At 44.9% G+C, this 19,605-nt stretch overlaps 1 protein-coding gene across 1 annotated transcript in view; it reads left to right on the top strand.

Annotated features, from left to right (window-relative positions):
- The window catches only part of LOC144000390 (microfibril-associated glycoprotein 4-like), a 56,460-nt gene that overhangs the window by 6,591 nt on the left and 30,264 nt on the right, over positions 1-19,605 (top strand). Inside the window, exon 2 of the mRNA XM_077494199.1 lies at positions 9,377-9,461. Coding sequence (XP_077350325.1) covers positions 9,377-9,461 — 85 coding nt within the window. The remainder of the gene's footprint in view (positions 1-9,376; positions 9,462-19,605) is intronic.

The raw sequence follows: 19,605 nt of genomic DNA, 5'->3' as shown, positions 1-19,605 counted from the left end.
GGCGTGATGAAAGGTGGAGTGGAGGACAATTGTGAGGAGAGAGGAGAAGGAGAAGTAGAAGACGAGGCTGGACGGTGAGAGCCTGCAGTGTGGCTTTGTGTGTTCCGTTGCTCCCACTCGGCTCGGTGATGGCTGCTCATGTGCCTTCTTAAGGCAGTCGTCCCTAGGTGAGTGTTGGGCTTACCGCGACTAATGCGTTGACTGCAAAGATTGCAGATGGCAACGCTATTGTCAGCAGCGGACACGTTAAAAAAAGCCCACACTGCGGAGCCATGTGCCGGTGTCCTGGGAGCGCCAGATGTGACCGTACATGGTCGATGACTCGCTCCTGATACATTTGCAGTCTGCTTTGTCCCTCCTGTGCAATGTAAGTTATTCCTGCTTCTCCTCCCTATCTGCTGGTCCATATCTCCCTCTGAACTCCCCTCCTCTTCCTCTCTTGTGGGCACCCACGTGACATCACTAGACACGTCATCATCAACGTCACCTTCCCCACCGCTATAAGTAGAGATCTCGGAGTAGGCAGCAACACCGGGGACCAACCTCCTCCTTGGGCTGATCTGGGTACTGTCGTCAGACTGCTGAGTAGCGGTTGTTGCTACCTCCTCTTCCTGATCCAATACCAAGAGTGGCTGCGCATCAGAAATGTCCTCTTGATATGGATCGGAAAATAATTCCTGTGACTCAAGCGGAAGGTATGTGGTGGTGGTGGTGGTTGTGGTGGTGTTGTTGGTGGTAGTGTCTTTGGGGGTGCACATAGCAGAGAGTGAAGAAGAGGGTGCAGATCGAGAGGATGAGGGGGGTGCAGAAGAGTAAGGCTGAGCGAGCCATTCAACCAAGTCTGGTGCGTCCTTTAAAGTAATTGAACGCACCTTCTGCAACTTCCCACTTTGGCTCAAGCCTGTTGCTCCTGCCCTACCCCTACCACCCATGCGGAAGGGCCTGCCTCTTCCTCTGCCTGTCATTTTTTAAATGACCCTGTGACAAAGCTCTCAGTGCCTATACCAATGAAGGACTGCTGCAGTATAGGGCAGCGGTCAGCAGTAGTGCACCTCAACCCTATCTATTGTGGACCGATACCAGTCCTTATAGAATTGCAGACTGTACCTCACTCAACCCTATGTACTGTAGCACCCTAGACCAAGTTACCAGTCCTTATAAGAACTTTTGTGGACCAAGCCGGTTGTGTGTTAGTGATTAGCAGACTGTACGTCAGTCCCTATACCAATGAAGGACTGCTGCAGTATAGGGCAGCAGTCAGCAGTAGTGCACCTCAACCCTATCTATTGTGGACCGATAGCGGTCCTTACAGAACAGCAGACTGTACCGCACTCAACCCTATGTACTGTAGCACCCTAGACCAAGTTACCAGTCTTTATAGGAACTTTTGTGGACCAAGCAGGTTGTGTGTTAGTGATTAGCAGACTGTACGTCAGTCCCTATACCAATGAAGGACTGCTGCAGTATAGGGCAGCGGTCAGCAGTAGTGCACCTCAACCCTATCTATTGTGGACCGATAGCGGTCCTTACAGAACAGCAGACTGTACCGCACTCAACCCTATGTACTGTAGCACCCTAGACCAAGTTACCAGTCCTTATAGGAACTTTTGTGGACCAAGCAGGTTGTGTGCTAGTGATTAGCAGACTGTACTTCAGTCCCTATACCAATGAAGGACTGCTGCAGTATAGGGCAGCAGTCAGCAGTAGTGCACCTCAACCCTATCTATTGTGGACCGATAGCGGTCCTTACAGAACAGCAGACTGTACCGCACTCAACCCTATGTACTGTAGCACCCTAGACCAAGTTACCAGTCCTTATAAGAACTTTTGTGGACCAAGCAGGTTGTGTGTTAGTGATTAGCAGACTGTACATCAGTCCCTATACCAATGAAGGACTGCTGCAGTATAGGGCAGCGGTCAGCAGTAGTGCACCTCAACCCTATCTATTGTGGACCGAAAGCGGTCCTTACAGAACAGCAGACTGTACCGCACTCAACCCTATGTACTGTAGCACCCTAGACCAAGTTACCAGTCCTTATAAGAACTTTTGTGGACCAAGCAGGTTGTGTGTTAGTGATTAGCAGACTGTACGTCAGTCCCTATACCAATGAAGGACTGCTGCAGTATAGGGCAGCGGTCAGCAGTAGTGCACCTCAACCCTATCTATTGTGGACCGATAGCGGTCCTTACAGAATAGCAGACTGTACCGCACTCAATCCTATGTACTGTAGCACCCTAGACCAAGTTACCAGTCCTTATAAGAACTTTTGTGGACCAAGCAGGTTGTGTGTTAGTGATTAGCAGACTGTACGTCAGTCCCTATACCAATGAAGGACTGCTGCAGTATAGGGCAGCGGTCAGCAGTAGTGCACCTCAACCCTATCTATTGTGGACCGATAGCGGTCCTTACAGAACAGCAGACTGTACCGCACTCAACCCTATGTACTGTAGCACCCTAGACCAAGTTACCAGTCCTTATAGGAACTTTTGTGGACCAAGCAGGTTGTGTGTTAGTGATTAGCAGACTGTACTTCAGTCCCTATACCAATGAAGGACTGCTGCAGTATAGGGCAGCGGTCAGCAGTGGTGCACCTCAACCCTATGTATTGTGGACCGATAGCGGTCCTTACAGAACAGCAGACTGTACCGCACTCAACCCTATGTACTGTAGCACCCTAGACCAAGTTACCAGTCCTTATAGGAACTTTTGTGGACCAAGCAGGTTGTGTGTTAGTGATTAGCAGACTGTACGTCAGTCCCTATACCAATGAAGGACTGCTGCAGTATAGGGCAGCGGTCAGCAGTAGTGCACCTCAACCCTATCTATTGTGGACCGATAGCGGTCCTTACAGAATAGCAGACTGTACCGCACTCAATCCTATGTACTGTAGCACCCTAGACCAAGTTACCAGTCCTTATAAGAACTTTTGTGGACCAAGCAGGTTGTGTGTTAGTGATTAGCAGACTGTACGTCAGTCCCTATACCAATGAAGGACTGCTGCAGTATAGGGCAGCGGTCAGCAGTAGTGCACCTCAACCCTATCTATTGTGGACCGATAGCGGTCCTTACAGAATAGCAGACTGTACCGCACTCAATCCTATGTACTGTAGCACCCTAGACCAAGTTACCAGTCCTTATAAGAACTTTTGTGGACCAAGCAGGTTGTGTGTTAGTGATTAGCAGACTGTACGTCAGTCCCTATACCAATGAAGGACTGCTGCAGTATAGGGCAGCGGTCAGCAGTAGTGCACCTCAACCCTATCTATTGTGGACCAATAGCGGTCCTTACAGAACAGCAGACTGTACCGCACTCAACCCTATGTACTGTAGCACCCTAGACCAAGTTACCAGTCCTTATAGGAACTTTTGTGGACCAAGCAGGTTGTGTGTTAGTGATTAGCAGACTGTACTTCAGTCCCTATACCAATGAAGGACTGCTGCAGTATAGGGCAGCGGTCAGCACTGGTGCACCTCAACCCTATGTATTGTGGACCGATAGCGGTCCTTACAGAACAGCAGACTGTACCGCACTCAACCCTATGTACTGTAGCACCCTAGACCAAGTTACCAGTCCTTATAAGAACTTTTGTGGACCAAGCAGGTTGTGTGTTAGTGATTAGCAGACTGTACTTCAGTCCCTATACCAATGAAGGACTGCTGCAGTATAGGGCAGCAGTCAGCAGTGGTGCACCTCAACCCTATGTATTGTGGACCAATAGCGGTCCTTACAGAACAGCAGACTGTACCTCACTCAACCCTATGTACTGTAGCACCCTACACAGACCAAGTTACCAGTCCTGATAAAGAGCTTTGTGGAACAAGTGAGTTGTGAATGATTAGCAGACTGCAGCAGAAGGGCAGCAGTCAAGTCTAATATTCTTTCTATATTTGGAAGAAAGAATATTATACGTGTACAAGCCTATTACCATACCACTGATACCAGTCCTGAAAAGAACCTTTGTGGAATTAATAGTAACATCAAGTCTTTAAACTGACCCTCACTGCCTCACACACTGCTTCCTTCCTGTCCCTATAGAAAATGGCAAAAAAGAGGAGCCTGGAACAATTACTGGTTACTGGAATAGCTCTTTTGTGGACCTGATAGTAACAGCTAATGATGATGATGATGATGACGACTAAACTGACTCTCCCTGTAGCACACACCGTCCTTTCCCTTTCTCTAAACTGACAAAAGACACTCAGGCTGCTGCAACAATCAGTAGCACAGCAAACCTATATACACCTAACACCTATACCAGTCCTGAAAAGAACTTTTGTGTACCAAATAGCTAGCGATTTATCTGTCCCTACTCCACACAGCAATCTTTCCCTATAGTGACAGAAGAAAGAATGTAAAATGGCCACCGGATCGGGTGTATTTATAGGTTAGGGGGAATGTCCAAGTGTCCATGTGCTGTCATATTTCAATTGGCTGTCCTGTACCCCATGATGGATGTGTCATCATAGGTCAAAGTTCTTTTACACATTAAACACGTAAGTCCGCCGGGGCGAACGACGGGAAAAGGCGAGCGAACGAGCGGACCGCGAACGACCGAAATTCGCCGCGAAACGACCGCCGGGCGAACCGTTCGGCCATCACTACTCTTCACACTGATCACCATGAAATCATATGGAACTCTTCACACTGATCACCATGAAATCATATGGAACTCTTCACACTGATCACCATGAAATCATATGGAACTCTTCTCACTGATCACCATGAAATCATAGGGAACTCTACTCACTGATCACCATGAAATCATATTGAACTCTTCACACTGATCACCATGAAATCATATGGAACTCTTCACACTGATCACCATGAAATCATATGGAACTCTTCACACTGATCACCATGAAATCATATGGAACTATCCACACTGATCACCATGAAATCATATGGAACTCTCCAAACTGATCACCATGAAATCATATGGAACTCTTCTCACTGATCACCATGAAATCATAGGGAACTATTCACACTGATCCCCATGAAATCATATGGAACTCTTCACACTGATCACCATGAAATCATAGGGAACTCTTCACACTGATCACCATGAAATCATATGGAACTCTTCACACTGATCACCATGAAATCATAGGGAACTCTTCACACTGATCACCATGAAATCATATGGAACTCTCCAAACTGATCACCATGAAATCATATGGAACTCTTCACACTGATCCCCATGAAATCATATGGAACTCGTCACACTGATCACCATGAAATCATATGGAACTCTTCACACTGATCACCATGAAATCATATGGAACTCTTCTCACTGATCACCATGAAATCATAGGGAACTATTCACACTGATCCCCATGAAATCATATGGAACTCTCCAAACTGATCACCATGAAATCATATGGAACTCTTCACACTGATCACCATGAAATCATAGGGAACTCTCCACACTGATCACCATGAAATCATATGGAACTCTTCACACTGATCACCATGAAATCATATGGAACTCTTCACACTGATCCCCATGAAATCATATGGAACTCTCCAAACTGATCACCATGAAATCATATGGAACTCTTCACACTGATCACCATGAAATCATAGGGAACTCTCCACACTGATCACCATGAAATCATATGGAACTCTTCACACTGATCACCATGAAATCATATGGAACTCTTCACACTGATCCCCATGAAATCATAGGGAACTCTCCACACTGATCACCATGAAATCATATGGAACTCTTCACACTGATCACCATGAAATCATATGGAACTCTTCACACTGATCACCATGAAATCGTATGGAACTCTTCACACTGATCACCATGAAATCATATGGAACTCGTCACACTGATCACCATGAAATCATATGGAACTCTTCACACTGATCACCATGAAATCATATGGAACTCTTCACACTGATCACCATGAAATCATATGGAACTCTTCATGCTGATCATCATGAAATCGTACGGAACTCTTCACGCTGATCACCATGAAATCGTATGGAACTCTTCACACTGATCACCATGAAATCGTATGGAACTCTTCACACTGATCACCATGAAATCGTATGGAACTCTTCACGCTGATCACCATGAAATCATATGGAACTCTTCATGCTGATCATCATGAAATCGTACGGAACTCTTCACGCTGATCACCATGAAATCGTACGGAACTCTTCACACTGATCACCATGAAATCGTATGGAACTCTTCACACTGATCACCATGAAATCGTATGGAACTCTTCACGCTGATCACCATGAAATCATATGGAACTCTCCAAACTGATCACCATGAAATCGTATGGAACTCTTCAAACTGATCACCATGAAATCGTATGGAACTCTTCACACTGATCACCATGAAATCATATGGAACTCTTCACACTGATCACCATGAAATCATATGGAACTCTTCACACTGATCACCATGAAATCATATGGAACTCTTCATGCTGATCATCATGAAATCGTACGGAACTCTTCACGCTGATCACCATGAAATCGTACGGAACTCTTCACACTGATCACCATGAAATCGTATGGAACTCTTCACACTGATCACCATGAAATCGTATGGAACTCTTCACGCTGATCACCATGAAATCATATGGAACTCTCCAAACTGATCACCATGAAATCGTATGGAACTCTTCACACTGATCACCATGAAATCGTATGGAACTCTTCACACTGATCACCATGTAATCATATGGAACTCTTCACACTGATCACCATGAAATCATATGGAACTCTTCACACTGATCACCATGAAATCATATGGAACTCTCCACACTGATCACCATGAAATGATATGGAACTCTTCACACTGATCACCATGAAATCATAGGGAACTCTTCACACTGATCCCCATGAAATCATATGAAACTCTTCACACTGATCCCCATGAAATCATATGGAACTCTTCACACTGATCACCATGAAATCATAGGGAACTCTTCACATTGATCCCCATGAAATCATATGGAATTCTTCACACTGATCACCATGAAATCATATGGAACTCTCCACACTGATCACCATGAAATCATATGGAACTCTCCAAACTGATCACCATGAAATCATATGGAACTCTTCTCACTGATCACCATGAAATCATAGGGAACTATTCACACTGATCCCCATGAAATCATATGGAACTTTTCACACTGATCACCATGAAATCATAGGGAACTCTTCACATTGATCCCCATGAAATCATATGGAACTCTTCACACTTATCACCATGAAATCATATGGAACTCTCCACACTGATCACCATGAAATCATATGGAACTCTCCAAACTGATCACCATGAAATCATATGGAACTCTTCACACTGATCACCATGAAATGATATGGAACTCTCCACACTGATCACCATGAAATGATATGGAACTCTTCACACTGATCACCATGAAATCTTAGGGAACTCTTCACAGTGATCACCATGAAATCATATGGAACTCTCCAAACTGATCACCATGAAATCATATGGAACTCTCCAAACTGATCACCATGAAATCATAGGGAACTCTTCACACTGATCACCATGAAATCATAGGGAACTCTCCAAACTGATCACCATGAAATCATAGGGAACTCTCCACACTGATCACCATGAAATCATATGGAACTCTTCACACTGATCACCATGAAATCATATGGAACTCTTCACGCTGATCACCATGAAATCATATGGAACTCTTCACACTGATCACCATGAAATCATATGGAACTCTTCATGCTGATCATCATGAAATCATATGGAACTCTTCACACTGATCACCATGAAATCATATGGAACTCTTCACACTGATCACCATGAAATCATATGGAACTCTTCACGCTGATCACCATGAAATCATATGGAACTCTTCACACTGATCACCATGAAATCATATGGAACTCTTCAAACTGATCACCATGAAATCATATGGAACTCTTCACACTGATCACCATGAAATCATATGGAACTCTTCACACTGATCATCATGAAATCGTACGGAACTCTTCACGCTGATCACCATGAAATCGTACGGAACTCTTCACACTGATCCCCATGAAATCGTATGGAACTCTTCACACTGATCACCATGAAATCGTATGGAACTCTTCACGCTGATCACCATGAAATCATATGGAACTCTCCAAACTGATCACCATGAAATCGTATGGAACTCTTCACACTGATCACCATGAAATCATATGGAACTCTTCACACTGATCACCATGAAATCGTATGGAACTCTTCTCACTGATCACCATGAAATCATATGGAACTCTTCACACTGATCACCATGAAATCATATGGAACTCTTCACGCTGATCACCATGAAATCATATGGAACTCTTCATGCTGATCACCATGAAATCATATGGAACTCTACTCACTGATCACCATGAAATCATATGGAACTCTTCACGCTGATCACCATGAAATCGTATCGAACTCTTCACGCTGATCACCATGAAATCATATGGAACTCTTCGCACTGATCACCATGAAATCGTACGGAACTCTTCGTACTGATGAGCGGAGGGTCCACTGCATTTTGTAAAATCATGCTTTTTGCATTTTTTGGCAATTTTGCAGCGGTAAAAAAAGAAAATCAGACCAAAAACACACCTCTGCAATGAAATGAATGGAAACAACATCAAAAACATGGCAAAAACACATCAAAGATGCAGTTTTTGATTCACACTTTTTTTTTTTTCACCAGTGAAAACCACACCGGAAACAAAAACACAATAATAGCGCAGCAAAAACACACGACTTTTTGCAATGGAGCATTGTGAAAGTAGTGTAGTGCTGGCCATACACGTGTAGATACTTCTTCAAAACTTTTCATTTCAAGAACTTTTGTTTGATTTTGTATTCGTGATAGTGGCCATACATGGTTAGAAAATGGTTCGAAAAAGCACTTGATATGCTCAATCGTCCTGCTTTTCAAAACCTTAGTGGGCTCATTTCAATTTTCGAAATGCAAAGTTTTATGGGGAATAAAACACCCTGTCATTTTCGATTTCTGTAGCATAAACAATCAATTTTCTAAACATTAGTAGTGAAATCGATCGGAAAAAAAACCTACGGCGAATGTGCATGTTAAAAACATAACCCATCAAGTACAAACAATGAAAAGAAAGATCTTTTTTTTTCTAACCAGTTCCTGCCCGGCCTATAGTCAAATGATGGCTGGACGAGGCTTTCATCTTTCCAGGTGGACGTCATACGAAGTCCACCCAGATTCTGCCTCACATGAGGCCGCGGGTGCAATCTGTCACCGGCTGTGTCCGGTGGATGACTAATCACATGACAATATGTAAAAGTATATAAGGCTGTCTAAGGAGACACGTATTATTATTCTTCCTCTATCACGCAGACCCTATCGTTGGATCTTGGTTTGTTCCTTGTGTTCTGCTCGGTTCCTATTATCGCTCTCCAACCACCTCTCAACCAGAATCACCGTGAGTATTATTTCCCTGTTTTATTTTATTGTAAAACATGTCAAATATAATTTTTTTGTACTGGTATATGCATAGGTGTGCACAGCCTATTGTATTAGGGTGTGTGCCCCAAAGCTCAAACACCTGGTACCAATCACTGTGTTCATTCAGAAAGGTAAGGGGCCGGTAAATGACATTACCACTTCCCCCATTCATCCTGAAACATCATCTGTGTGTGCTCATAGCAGCAGTCGCTGGGAGAGTAGGGAAGCTGGCAGTCCTGCGGTAGGGGTTTCTGGGGCCGTATGGGGTGATTAGGGTGTGCCTGGGCACACCTGGCACACCCTGTGCACACGCCTATGGGGATATGAACCTTTCAGAAAAATTTGTGAAAATGACTAAGAAGTAGTCTTCCCCTGATGATCCAGGAAAAATCTAATTGCCTCTCGGGGGATCAGGAAGGAATCTTTTCCCCTGCTGTAGCAAATTGGTTCATGCTTTGCTGGGGTTTTTCGCCTTCCTCTGGATCAACTGTGGATATAGGATTGTGTATATGGGATTGTATGATATTTTTTTTTATTGATTGAACTGGATGGTTCCATTTTCGGCTTGGCTAACTATGTAATTATGTAGAATATGAGAGCTAATGTTTTCGTTTATTCCCTTCAGCTCTGGGAAAATTTACGTTGCTTCCTGACCAGGCCATTTTATTTTATTTTCTGCTAAAAAACATATCCAATAAAAAAATGCAAAAAAATCTTAGTTCTTCATCATTTTAGGCCAATATGTATTCTACTACATATTTTTGGTTAAAAAAAATCCCAATACTTGTATATTGATTTGTGGACATGTGCATTCGTTTTCGCCCGAATTTTCGGGTATTTTCGTTATTGTTTTAACAAACAATAACGAACATGCAGAATCTGAAAACCAAAAGATCTGACATAAACAAATGCTTTATTTTCATTTTCGTTGCTACAGTTGGATATAGATAGGAGATTCGACATGATGCTGACAATAGCGATCTGTGTCCATGGAACCTGTGGTCGAATGTGCCTCACCTTAGCTCTATTAGTCCAGGATTATTCTACATAGAGAGAAAAGATTTGGCATAGAGAGAAAAGATTCAACATTATAGAGACAATTGCAAAAAAGGTTGAATGTGACTAACCTACTGTAACTCTATTAGTTCAAGATTATTCGATATAGAGAGAAGATTCGACATGAAGATTCAACGAAGCAGTCGCCACGAGCGGACATTTATGGTCAAATGCTCCGCCCATAGGCTATAGAAGAATTCTAATGTTGGTTGACAAGTAATAATAATGAATAAATATAATTATTACTAGTGTCATACAACATTAGAATTCTACTATAACTTGTAGACGGAACATTCAGCAGGAAATGTACGATTGCGGCCGTCGTACAGTTTAGCTGCTCCATCGAATCTTCTTAAAACATTTGACAGACACCATAAGCCTTCAATGACAGATTCCACCGTAATTATTTTGAATTTTCAGACTAATGCATTTTTTAACGAAACAAAATAAATAAAAACAAATTTCGGGAGTAACTAAATAAATTTATTTTTCGGACAAAAACTAAATTCCGAAACAAAATATTTCATTGTGCGCATGTCTATTGATTCGTATATTGATCACCTCTGCAGTTTATTTTTTGTCCTATTAACAAAAAAGACCAATTTAAAAAAATGTCTAATAAAATACTATTTTGGATTCTTTGACCATGGTATGCCACCCTTACTGCTTCTTACACAGTTGAACTTTTCCCAAGTCCTCCATCTTTTTTGGAGGTGCTCTGGTACATGTGAGCAGCCTCACCGAAGCAAGTCCAATTGATTAATGTGATGGTCTTCTCTAGTACTGGATAATTGAGATCTAGCCCTTCTTTGGTATTTATTTCTTTGTATAGAAAGGGGTCTGGATTATACATTAGACATGTGCACAACGGAAACATTTTTTAATTTCATTGAGTTCCGGATCCATTGCTAACTGTGGGCAGTTAGCAATGGATCCGAAACTCAATGAAATTAAAAAATGTTTCCGTTGTGCACATGTCTAATGTATAATCCAGACCCCTTTCTATACAAAGAAATAAATACCAAAGAAGGGCTAGATCTCAATTATATATATATAATGTCATTACTTTTTTTTTATTTTTTCTGTTTCAAATTTATTTTTTAACCACTTTCAGACCGGACCAATTTGCTGGTCAAAGACCAGACCACTTTTTGCGATTCGGCACTGCGTCGCTTTAACTGACAATTGCGCGGTCGTGCGACGTGGCTCCCAAACAAAATTAACGTCCTTTTTTTCCCACAAATAGAGCTTTCTTTTGGTGGTATTTGATCACCCCTGCGGTTTTTATTTTTTGCGCTATAAACAAAAATAGAGCGATAATTTTGAAAAAAACGCATTATTTTTTACTTTTTGTAATAATAAATATCCCCCAAAAATATATAAAAAAACATTTTTTTCCCTCAGTTTAGGCCGATACGTATTCTTCTACATATTTTTGGTAAAAAAAATCGCAATAAGCGATTATTGATTGGTTTGCGCAAAAGTTATAGCGTTTACAAAATAGGGATAGTTTTATAGCATTTTTATTAATAATTTTTTATTATTTTTTTTTTTACTAGTAATGGCGGCGATCTGCGATTTTTATTGTGACTGCGACATTGTGGGGGACCCATCTGACATTTTTGACACATTTTTGGGACCATTGTCATTTATACAGTAATCACTGCTATATAAATGCAGTGATTCCTGTGTAAATGACACTGGCAGTGAAAGGGTTAACCAGTGGGTGGCAGTGTAGGGGTTAAGTGTTCCTAGGAGTGTGTTACTAAATGTGGGGGGGTTGGGCTTTCATTTAGTGTACACTGATCTCTGCTCCAATCACATGGAGCAGAGATCAGCGTCACTAGTTGCTAGGCAGAATGGAAAAATGTTGTTTATACAGCATTTCCTCCATTCGGCCGCTCCGTGAGACGATCGCGGGGATGCCCGCGGCGATCAAATCCGCGGGTCCCGCGACCGGACTCACGGGGGTCCCGACCAGCGCGGGAGCGCGCCGGCAGCAGCGCGCTCCCAATGGCACGGCGGCAACGAATATTGGACGTACATGTACGCCAATATGCCTGCCCGTGCCATTCTGTCGACGTACATCGTCGTGCGCTGGTCGGGAAGTGGTTAATTGAGGTAAACAGGGTAGCATACATACATAGTCACGTACATGTCAAGTTAAGAATATAAACCAACGTTGCATTCAATTGTGCAGAGATTTAACGAGCAACAACAGTATTGTCATGTCATGGCCGGACACTATAAAGTTTTCCATAGACAGATAAGTGTAATCACTGAATACAGTAGAGACTTAGCGTGTGACATAGGCTCAGTATAAATTAAGATCTTGATCTATGGATCATGTATAGAGCAGATATCTAAAATGAACTCATAACGTGTCGGTGCGGCATATATTTAACCCATCTTTAGTATAGTCAGGTAGGAAAAGAAGGGTGAGGGAAAAGAATAATACTTCTGTGCAAGGTCTAAAAATCTCCAAAAATCAGGAATTTCGTAAGAAAGCTATGTCTAGATAAACTGTCCGGCCTCATTCAGGAAAACCAGCGCTACTGTATCTATATAGTATGTTGGTTATAGTAATAAACAATATCAAATTTCCTTTGAAGGCACCCTTATGGATAGAGCAGGGAGGGAGGGAGAATAAGGTAGGTCACTGAAGTGGGAAGATAAAGGGAAGGAGGGGGAGGGAGGGAGGAAGGGGGATGGGAGGAGTAAAGAGGGGACTTAAATACTATCAGTTTGAAATCGCTCAGCCAGTGTTCCAGATCTCACCTGGGAGAGTTATGAAAGATGTGCGGGGGGAGCCCAAAACGAGGACGATTAAATCGTGTAGGTACAATCAAGTACTAACATTGCCCCACACAGAGAGGTTTAATGCAGTTAGCAGTGGTAAAATTTATACTGAGTGTTGGGCCATAAAAGTAAACGACAGCTCGCTACTCTCACGGTTGTACAAAGAGAAGCTGTTGGTGACGTTCAGACAGGTCTCAGAAAGATATCTTGAAAATAATGTCATTACTTTGACGTTTATTACCGGGGTTATGGCAGCAATTACCGAGATCACTTTTAGAGGCGGCAGGAGAGGTGCAACCCCCTCCCACCGTCATTTCCGGGTTAGCCGCCAGTAAATTCAGAAGTGATTCTTTGCGGCCGATGGCTACGCAGGAGGAGGGGTGAGGGCAAGATGGTCCCCACGCTGTGTATGATGATGTACATAGTCGCAAATGCGTACTTTAAAAACAGGGTGGAGATACAAATCTGTCTCTTCATAAGCACCACAGAGAGCACGGTGGGCCTGGCCGTGGTGACCGTTACCACAGGTGTCCGGCTTGCTTCACATGCTGTGTAGATTTGCTATTGACTTTAGCTAAAAGGTTACAGCTAGGGATGAGCTTGGTGTTCGAGCCGAACGCATGTTCGACTCGAACACCGGCTGTTCACCCGTTCGGCGAAGCCAGAACTCTATGGGCCATTGCAGTGCATTGCTGGCTCATGATTGGCCAAGCATGCACTGTGACCCTGCATGCTTGGCCAATCACAGCGCAGGCATCGATGAGAGCCATGATTGGCCACAGGCAGGATTCCTGTGGCCAATCATAGCTCAGGCTGTGTAGTACATGCCCCACACTATATAAAGCCGCCAGCGCAGCGGCCTTGTGTAGTGTGTTTGCGTCTGCAGGAGTTAGTGGGTGTTCTCTGTGTACCTTTAATGCAGTATCCACCTTTATCCACCTATTTAGCGCTATTGCTCTTCTGTAATTGAGCTATCAGCCATCTGCAGGAGTTTCTGGGTGTTGTCTGTGTGACCTGAGTGCAGTATACACCTTTAGCCACCTATTTTGCTCTTCTCTAATTGAGCCATCTGCCATCTGCAGGAGTTAGTTGGTGTTGTTTGCCTCCAGCACAGCACAGTATACAATAAAGGCATCTGCAGGAGTTAGTGGGTGTTGTGTGCCTCCAGCACAATATTTACTACCCAATTGCTGGTTTTCCCATCTCCCTTCAGGTCATTACCATGTCTGGAAGGTCAACAAGGAGAGGCAGACAGGCACGAGCCAATAAAAGAGGGCAAGCAGGCTCTGTGTCTAGAGACAACAGTGCTGGTCGTGGACGCGGTGCATCGTCATCAGCACGTGGCCATGGGACACGCTTGTCCTTATTTTCGGCAGCTGTGTTGAGCCGCATCATGCTGAAGACTTGGTAGAGTGGATGACCAAGCACTCTTCATCCTCCTCATCCTCTCTCACCCAGGCTCAGGGTACTAGCAAAGAAGCTGCCAATGCATCCTCTTCCCTCGTCTCAATGTCATCATCAGTGACTCCTTCCCTAGACCCACCACGTCCTCCTGAGGAGTCCCCTGAACTCTTTGAGCACAGCGTTGGGTACATTCTCCAGGAGGATGCCCAGTGTTTTGTAGGCTCTGATGATGATACTCAGCTAGAGGAAGGCAGTAGTGTGAGCACAGAGAGAGGGGACAGCAATCCGGCAGTCATGTTCCACAAGCTGCAGCATACTGCCAGGTTTGCTCCAGCGATGAAGAGGGAGGGGATGATGAGGGCACTGACTCCACATGGTTGCCTGGTAGGAGAGAGGAGGAGGAGGAGGCACATCTCCAATGAGGCAGGATGCCCTCCGGGGGCCAGCTTAGGGGCGGCACACCGACTGAATCACACCACAGAGCTCCGCCTGTGCAGGGCGCTGCCTCTGTGCGTTATTCTAAAAGTTCTTTGGTGTGGGCCTTTTTTGAGACGAGTGCATCAGATCGCACCGCTGCTATTTGCAACATATGTCTCAAGCGTATCTTGTGTGGCCAAAACATCAGCCGCTTGGGCACCACATGCTTGACCAGACATATGTTGACCTGCCATGCAGCTGGTTGGCAAGCATACCTCAAAGACCCACACCAAAGAACAAAGCGGACCTCTCCTTGCTCCTCATCAGCTGGGATCTCCAACCCCACTAGACCTCCAGTCCTCTCTGAAACCTGCGCTGAGAGGAATGAAGGTGTAGAATTAGGTGTGTCACTGCCAAGTGCTTGCGGGCACTCTGCTAGCAGTACAGCCAAGTCCCATTGTAGCAAGCAAATTTCCCTGCCCCAGCTGCTGGACCGTAGAAAGAAGTTCACTCCCAGCCATCCACATACCCAGCGGTTAAATGGTAGCTTGGCTAAATTGCTAGCACTTCAACTGCTACCTTTTCAGTTGGTAGTATCGGCCCCCTTCTGTGAGTTTGTGCAATGTGCGGTTCCTCAGTGGCAGGTCCCCAAACGCCACTTTTTCTCACGGAAGGCGATTCCGGCTCTCTACCGGCATGTGGAAAGCAATGTCCTTGCCTCGCTGGATAGGGTGGTCAGCGGTAAGGTGCATATTACCGCTGACTCATTGTCCAGCAGGCATGGACAGGGACGTTACCTGTCTTTCATGGCCCATTGGGTCACTCTTCTGGCAGCTGGGAAGGATGCAGGACAAGGTGCAGTAGTGTTGGAGGTTGTTCCGCCACCACGCCTCCAAAATGCTACTACTGGTTTTGACACACCTCTCTCCTCCACCCTCTCCTCTTCTTCTTCCTCCATGTCCTCTTCCAGTGCTCTGTCCTCGGAACCAGTGGTGCTCCGTAGGCATTCAAGGAGCTATGAAAAAAGGGGAAAAACTGCGCTACGGAATACAAATGGTATTGGACGGAAGCTGCAATTCAAATGTACACCAAGAATACACCAAACAGAAATAGAAAAAAGAGAGAACTGCGCTAACCACGAATACCCAAAATGAGTAGGGTATGTATATGTGCCAGACCCACAAAAATGGGTCTTAGTATCTTAATGTCTCTGAGACCACCTCCAAAATATAGTGCAAACCATATACAAATAAGTAAAATTAACTACAAAAGCAAACCATAAATGCGTGTCAATAATGTGAATTCCCCAAACACAATATGAGTATGTCAAACGTTGTGCATATACCCCTAAAATTTAAAATAAAAAATAAGATGTGAAAAAAATATTTGCAATTTTTACATAAATGAACTATCGAAAAAGAATCGTATTTAGAGACACTCTATATAATGTCCATATAGTCATATATCAAAAGATAATAATAAAATGTCCATATGGTAACCGAACACCAGTGAAGTAAAACTTCAAGTGAAGTACAGCGGTGAAGAAAAAACTTCAAACAGCTGAGTTATAAGTACACAAATTAAAAATCTTCTCCAAGGATGTAATGTGCTTTTCCCATCACCGAATGAGTGAATTGGCTCCTTACCAGATCCAAGCGACCCCCCGTTACAGAGGGTCACCACAGGCGACAACAGTCAAAGGATATCCGGATAGCGCTTCCTCCTCAGACGATCCCGAATCTTTCACGCGATAGGGTTATGGCTGTTATTCCACATATCACTCCCAACTCAACGTGGTATCACATAGGGAAAAACATAGGCTCCAGATAGTGTAAAACCAAGTGACTTTAATTTGCAAAAACGAACGTATACACTTACATAAAAGACTTTAAAAGCAGGTTCAAAACAGAAGCGTGCACCGGCCGGATACACGCTAACGCAGAGACCAACCCGTCCTTCCTGGTCCAAAAAGAACGAACACGACTGGGGTGACGTCGACACGTTCGCACCGCCCAAGGAGCTATGCAAGTACGCAGGCAAAACAATGCCATGCCGTGCTTGCGCTGGTTGGTTTGGGGGACAGGAGCCACACTGGGGCAGATATTTTGTCAGCTCTGCAGGGGCAGGCCGAGAGGTGGTTGACGCCACGTCAGCTTAAGCCAGGATTAATGGTTTGCGACAATGGCACCAACCTCCTCTCCGCCCTCCGACAGGTACAACTGACACATGTGCCCTGTGTGGCTCACGTCCTTAACCTGGTGGTGCAGTGGTTCTTGGGCAGGTACCCGGGCTTACAGGATGTCCTGAAGCAGGCCAGGAAAGTCTGTGTGCATTTCCGCCAATCATTTAATGCCTGTGCTTGGCTGGCTGAGCTCCAAAAGGAGTTGAACCTGCCCAAGAATCGCCTTATATGTGACATGCCCACCAGGTGGATCTCAACGTTGCCCATGCTGCAGCGGCTGCATACGCAGCAGAGGGCCATCAATGAGTACCTGTGCGACTATGGCACCAGGACAGGGTCAGGGGAGCTTGGTTTTTTCTCACCACGCCAGTGGGGCATGATCAGGGATACATGCACTGTCCTGTCACCATTTGAGGAGGCCACAAGGATGGTGAGCAGTGACAGTGCATGCATCAGTGACACTGTACCTCTCGTCCACCTGTTGGAGCATACGCTGCGTGGAATAATGGACAAGGCACTTGAGGCAGAACAGAGGCAGGAAGAGGAGGACTTCCTTGCCTCTCAAGGCCCCCTTTATCCAGACAGTGTTCCTGCTGTCCCACCCATCACACAGGAAGAGGAGGAGGAGGAGGAGGAGGATGATTGTGTCAGCCTGGAGGTGGAGGCTGGCACTCAGCATCAGCAGCAGTAGTCTTGTAGGGATGATTTACAGTCCCAAGAAATCCATGGACTTGTACGTTGCTGGGAGGAGGTAGCTGCGGATCATGTTGTCCTTAGTGATCCAAAGGACTGCGGACCGAATGCCTCAGCTAACCTACGCTGCATGGCCTCCCTGATCCTGCAAAACCCGCGGAAGGATCCTCGTATTCTTCAGATTAAGGAGAGGGACCATTACTGGCTGGTCACTCTCCTTGATCCACAGTACAAGGGTAAGGTTGCGGAGCTTATCTTGCCATTGCAGAGGGAGCAGAGGATGAGACATCTCCGGGAGGCCTTGCAGAAAGGTCTGTGCAACGCATTCCCAGAGACTGGGAGGTTACAAACTCCTGGTCCTGGACAACGTGTTGCTGAGGCATCGATCAGAAGGAGCGGTGGAGAAGGTGGCCGTCTGACTGATGTGTTCAGACAATTTTTTAGTCCGCAGCCCCAAGGTATGATCAGTTCCAGCAACCATCGCCAGCATCTGATTTACATGGTGCAGGAATACCTAGGGGCAAGGTCAGACTTGGACACCTTTCCCACCGAAAATCCTTTGGCTTACTGAGGATTGAGGATGGATCACTGGCCAGAGCTTGCACAGTATGCAATTGAGCTACTGGCCTGTCCTACATCCAGCGCTCTTTCGGAACGCTGCTGGAGGCTTTGTAACCGATCACAGGGTGCACCTGTCCTCCGACTCGGTTGATCGACTGACCTTCATAAAGATGAATCGGTCTTGGATCACCCACAGCTACCAAGCACCTGAAGCTGATGTAACCGAATATTTTTTTTTTTTAATAATACATCCCTTCAAGACTGCCTATGCTGATGCTGAGTGACTGTCCTGTTATGTTGACTGTCTATCCTCTTCCTCCTCCACTGATACCTTGGAAGAACATTTTTGGTTCTGGGTGATGCCACCAGTCCAATTTTTCAGCCCCTGTTTAACACGGGCGTGTAATTAAAATTTTTGATGCAATGCTTTGCAGCAGGGCTCATTCCTGCACTACAACTAGAGTATATGGGAGAGGTTGCAGTGTATAGGCCCAATTTTTCAGCCCCTGTTTAACAGGGGCATATAATTACGATTTTTGATGCAATGCTTTGCAGCAGGGACTCAGCATCAGCAGCAGTAGTCTTGTCTTCCTTCACTACAACTAGAGTATATGAGAGAGGTTGCAGTGTCGTGGCACCAGCACCAGTGCCTAAGGCCCAATTTTTCAGCCCCTGTTTAACAGGGGCATGTAATACAATTTTTGATGCAATGCTTTGCAGCAGGGCTCATTCCTTCACTACAACTACAGTATATGGGAGAGGTTTTCAGTGCCTAAGGCCCAATTTTTCCGCCCCTGTTTATCAGGGGCATGTAATTACAATTTTTGATGCAATGCTTTGCAGCAAGGCTCATTCCTGCACTACAACTAGAGTATATGGGAGAGGTTGCAGTGTCGTGGCACCAGCACCAGTGCCTAAGGCCCAATATTTCAGCCCCTGTTTAACAGGGGCGTGTAATTACAATTTTTGATGCAATGCTTTGCAGCAGGGCTCATTCCTGCACTCCAAC

Source organism: Lithobates pipiens, unplaced genomic scaffold (genome assembly GCF_037356315.1).
Source record: "Lithobates pipiens isolate NorthernLeopardFrog02 unplaced genomic scaffold, aLitPip1_a1.2 Scaffold_22, whole genome shotgun sequence".
Lineage (NCBI taxonomy): Eukaryota > Metazoa > Chordata > Amphibia > Anura > Ranidae > Lithobates > Lithobates pipiens.
This window is presented reverse-complemented; position numbering and strand designations above follow the sequence as displayed.